The sequence below is a fragment of the Calonectris borealis genome, chromosome 1 (genome assembly GCF_964195595.1).
Source record: "Calonectris borealis chromosome 1, bCalBor7.hap1.2, whole genome shotgun sequence".
NCBI lineage: Eukaryota > Metazoa > Chordata > Aves > Procellariiformes > Procellariidae > Calonectris > Calonectris borealis.
In genome coordinates, this window is record NC_134312.1 from 137,132,309 (window position 1) to 137,137,555 (window position 5,247).

The 5,247-nt window shown below is 50.4% G+C and overlaps 1 protein-coding gene across 1 annotated transcript; it reads right to left on the reverse strand.

Annotated features, from left to right (window-relative positions):
* Window positions 1-608: 608 nt before the first annotated feature.
* Window positions 609-2,192, reverse strand: TMSB4X (thymosin beta 4 X-linked). The gene is made up of 3 exons (XM_075176208.1): window positions 2,114-2,192; window positions 1,439-1,552; window positions 609-1,068 (listed from the first exon to the last, which is right to left on the reverse strand). The coding sequence occupies exons 2-3, from the start codon at window positions 1,536-1,538 to the stop codon at window positions 1,034-1,036; spliced, it is 135 nt and encodes a 44-aa protein (XP_075032309.1). The 5' UTR covers window positions 1,539-1,552; window positions 2,114-2,192; the 3' UTR covers window positions 609-1,033.
* Between the last annotated feature and the right edge of the window lie 3,055 nt (window positions 2,193-5,247).

Below are 5,247 nucleotides of genomic sequence, written 5' to 3' on the forward strand. Positions count from 1 at the left end.
CAATTCTTAGGATCAAGTAGCCATTAAGAGATTATATAAGTGTTCAAAACATGACTAATATTTTAGCAAAATGATTTTTATTTGCATGGGACACAATCCACTAAAATAGCTTTAGAATATTAAAAAGCTTATATTCAACCTTGGGCTTAAAATTCAAGTTATATCTTCCTTTAAATACTGTATCAGCAGGACAAGGCTTAAGTATTAATTAAACCAATTATGGATTTACACAACGGAGGTTGAATCTGTGCAACAGTACCGAACGGTTCTTACTAAAAGAGCTATGCTATGGGCGGGGCAAAGCAATAAACATAGCCAAATTTTTTGCCTTATCAATCTCTACATTAAATATTGAAGAAGAAATATTTAAAGTGATATACTCACATGGTAACAAATTATAAGACATGCAATTTTTTACTGAAATTGTCTAAAAGCTAGCTTCGAGGAGCACAAGTTTATCTAATGGCGAGAGCACGTATCGAAAAAAAGAATGGTGATTGAGGTTTGAGTCATCTCCAAAGGTTTTATAGTATCCTGTGTCTCAGTACCGGCTTTTATGCTTCATATCCTTTGATACAGTTCTCCAAATAGAGGACATAAATACCATCCAGGTTTTAAAACATTTTATTTGCATATTAAAAAAATTGTGCATTCCAATAATTAAAATCATTTGAACAAAAAAAAAAAATGGCACTCGATTAACTGCATTTTACAGCTCGCAGGACCTTGGTACAGCTTTGCATTTATTCGTGTGTTACTCTAGTTTACTGTAGTCCCACCCAAGTTCTTCTTTCATCAACATGCAAGCTCTTTCATGCCACCAGGACCAAAGCCAGACAGGCAGAGGGAAAGGCAGCGCCTTCATTCAGTGTCAGTAGTTCTCTCTATTCTTTTGATGTGAAAGGGGCAGTACAGTCATTTTAAACTTTATCCAACCTCTTTGCATCTTACAAAGTTAAACAGCTAAAAGAAGTAAAATAAGAAGGCAATGCTTGTGGAATGTACAGTGCATAATTTGGAAGGGCAGATTTCATTACGATTCACCCGCTTGCTTCTCCTGTTCAATTGCTAAAATGGGGAAAAAAACAGAAAAGGAGAGAAAAAAAAATAAAGATCTAAAACCTGTAATGCATTCACATGACAATCCCTATAATTTGTAAAAATATATGTATCAAAATATATATACCTCAAAATAGAAATGTAAATAATTGTAAATTAAGCACTACTACGCGGTGGGTTCAGGTCGTCGCCGTCTGGCGCAGGCACAGCCGTGTATCCTCCCTCCACCCCGCATCCGCGGCACCCCGGGCCCCCGCCCGCCGCCCCTCTTTGTCTCCTCCCGCCTCCCTCCCTGCCTGCCTCCCTCCCTGCCTGCCTCCCTCCCTGCCTGCCTCCCTCCCTGCCTGCCTGCCCTTCCCCGCCGCCTGCCCGCACTCACTTTCTTTTGAAGGCAGCGGGTTTTTCTCTTGCGTCTCTGTCTTCTTCAATTTGGACTTGTCAAATTTCTCGATCTCAGCCATGTCTGGTTTGTCGGACATGTTGGCAGGTGACTCTGCGCACACAAGGCAAGAGCCCGTTACCCCCGGCGAGGGCTCCCCGGCCCCCACCCCGCGGCGGCAGTGGGGCCGCGCCCGCCGCGCCCAACGCGGGGAGCCGAAAACTCAACGCCCGCCGGAAAAACGACGCTTAATCCCCGGCACATTTAAAAATAATAAGAAGTGTTAATTTAATCCAGCATCGAAGGCAGTGCAGCTCGCCGCCAGCCGCCGCCGGGGGCAACTCCCAGTATTTGCGCGCTGCGGAGTACAATGGAGGGGCAGCGCCCGGCGCTGACCGCGTTTTTAACTCGTTAAGGAAAAATTAATTAAAAAATAAAGCCCTGGGACGGCGACAAAGCGGGCTCCTGGCGCGGAGGCCACCGCCCTGCAGCGGCGCGGCCCCCAGACAATACCCCCCAAGACAATAGCCCTCCCCCACCCCCCCGGACAATAGCCCCCGCGCCCTGCCCTGCCCTGCCCGCCGTCCCTCCCCGGCAGGGGTGCCGGGCAGGGGCTCGTGCTGCCCGCGCTGGGGGACTCGGGGGGGAATTGGGGGGGGGGGCGGCGGGACCCACCGGTGTCGCCGCGCGGTGATGCTCTGCCCCGCCGCTCGCTGCTGCCGCCGCTCCGCACGCCAGTATAAAGGGCGCTCGCTGGCGGGGCGGTTTTATCCCCGCGCCTATGCAAATGGCGGTGATGTCACCCGCTAACCATTTTGCCGCTTTCCGCCTTTTTCTCTCTCGTTTCCCCCCCCCTTTGCTTCCTTCCACTCCCTCCGCCGCCCAGCCCTCCGCCCCCCCGCGCACACGCACACGCAGCTACACACACGCACACACGGGCACACGGGCACACGGGCACGCACGCACACCCTTAAAGCTGAAAATCGCCCCGATCTAGGTCCCGGGCCCGGTCCCGGTCCCCGGCCCCGGCCGGCGGGAGGCACCCCCGGGACGGTCCGGGGGGGGTGGCCGCTGCCCCTGGCTCCCCGGCCCCCGCCCTGCCCCGCCGCCTCGGGGCCGGTGCGCGTCCGGGGCGGGGGCGGGGAGGGGCAGGAGCGGGGCAGGGGGCAGGGGCAGCCGCCGGCGACCTTCCGCAGCGGCGGAGCGCTGTGCTTGGCTTAAGCCGCGGAGTGTGTTTGCTTCAGCTCTCTGTGTGCCCCTCTCCCGGTTGAGCAATATCAGCTCGCTGATTATGTTACTCAAATTTCCGCATTTAGAAGGAAAAGACGAAACCCTCGTCCCTTCAGAGCTCCGGCAGCTGCCCCCGCCCCCGCCGCCCCCTTCCCCCGCTGCCTTTGCAACCCTGCTGCAGGGAGAGAAAAATCCCATCGCTGTCCTTGCAACCCTGCTCCAAGGAAAGAATAAAATCCCATTGCTGTCCTTGCAACCCTCCTGCAAAGGAAAGAAAGACCCCCCGCCCCCAGGCCAGGCCATGCTTTGGTGCCGGTCCGGCAGACAATGGCTCCGGCCAGATGCCGCCCGGCCCTGGCTCCCAGCCCCGCTCCCCAGCAGCGGGCCGGCCCCGGCGAGGCATCTGCCGCCCGGCCCCGGCTGCCGGCGGCCGGGGGAAGGAGGGCCGGGGCTGAGGCCAGGCTTGCCAGCTCCCCGGGCTGGAGGGGGGATGTCCCCAAGGGCTTGCTCGGGGGATTCAAAGAAGCAGCCCCGTGCAGCAATCGGTCCTAAAACCAGCATAATCTAGCTGGACGGGCAATTGCTGTTGGGTAGGGGGCAGAAGGGGGTGTATGGCACGGGTGACTTGTATCTGCATTTGCAGCGTTGGGTAATAAACTGAATTATTCACGTGAAAGTACTGAAAGACGGAGGGGGGTGTATTTGTGCATGTGCGTGTGGCTGAATGACGGGGAAATCTCTGCGCCTTTGTCTGGCAGCAGCTCTGCAAGGGAGCGGAGACACGCTTGCTTTCAAGGTGTGAGGTGGTACAGGAGCCGGCATGTGGGAATTAGCTTCATTGCTGCTGCTTCTGGGACATCTGTATGGAAACCATGTAGCGTATTTCTCCTTGCTCCCTGCCCTCCAGCAGAGTATCTGATGCGAGGGTGATTGCTGATGAATTAAAAGCCCTGAGTCACAAAGAGAATTAATATATGCAAGGAGAACTGTAAATACATTTCAGTAAAGTCCCTGGGGATGCTGCTTCCTCTGTTTCATGGCTGTCCTCTCCCCCTTGGCCAGCCATTTTTCATAGCATTTCCAGAGCTGTAATTTCAAGGGGGTAAAATCTCGTCCCCCCTGGCAATCCCAATAACACTTGCTATAGAGAACCAGGATTTCCAGTCAGCCCAGAGTCTTCCTAAAGTCAAGCTCCTTCACGTTTGGAGGTGCGGTGCATAAAGTCTGCTTTCCTCCTGTAGTCCATGAGCACCTCCAAAATGGAGATGAACAGAGTATTATAATTGAGAGCAATGGTGTGAGCTAAAAGTATTCTTATGAGCCAGGGACTGTGCGAGACTGAAGGCCAAAGGAATCACTTAGGAAAGAAATGGCAAGGAATATATCGTATAATTTGTGAATATTTACAGTTTTTCATAATAAGGCATTAAAAATGTTCCTGAGGGATATTCTGTGTTGGATACTGGCTAACTCTGCTAGCTTTTGAGCAAGTTCTGTAAAATGAGTTTATGGCCTTTTACTGCTTTGACGCTTTTGAGCACTGAACCCTGTGACTAGGAATTGTGAAATTTCATCAGCATCCCCAATGATGTTACAGCCTCAGACTTTTCAGTTTTGCCAAAGATTTTTTTGCCTCTTAAGTGAGGGTAAATTTAATATAAATGTTCTTTAGAATTGTTCTCCTCTGTGGCTGCTGCAGTCACTCACCTGTGTGTCTGAGCAAATCAGTCTTCCCCTGACCTCAGCGTGGGAAATGCACTCCTGAAATTAAAGGACAGTGAATGTTTGCGGGACTGGGGTCTGATTTTTCAGAAGCTGCTTGTCCAGTAGCAGTACTGCCTTCTTTCGCTTCTGCTCATTTTGGGACAGAGCCACAGATCTCTTAAATCAGTGTAACCCATAGCCTTAGATGGAGCTTCCGCTATCTACAAACCAGGCTCCTCTGCTGATTTAGATTCAGTTATAGTTCTGAGAGACGGAGACAATTACACTTCTGCTGCTTCTCTGCCTTCCTATATCTCCTTTCTGGTGGGTTAATACTGAGATAGTCACAGCAGTATCTTAGAAATGTCATATGTACTTTACTACATATATGAAGACAGTATTGTTCCGCTGAAGCAAGATGAGGGTGTTGCATTTTGGTGACATAGGCTGATTTCTGTAAAAGCAAATCCTCTTTATAGCATTTTTTATTACTGGTATAGCTACAGAAATTGCATATCTCCATGTCCTTTTATGTTTGCTTCTGTTTGTTGCTATTTGGAGAATGCGAGGAAGGTACGTGTTCATACAAGACTACCCCATGTCGAATAATAACTTCTGGGGATAACAAACTCCAAAGCGCACTTGGATGGGGCAGAGCTGACATCCTCAATAAATGTCCTAGGCCACGTGATGTAAAGGATAGCTAGCTTAGGAATTCTTATTTTGGATATTGATGAGCTGCTCCAATTTTTTTTTATTGCCTTTTTGGTTTTTTTGTCAGCAGTTTCTTACCATGATTATTTAAAAAAATTCCAGTCAACAAATATTTGGTGGTGTAGTACCCCTCCTAGACATGCACTCTCTCAGTCATTTGC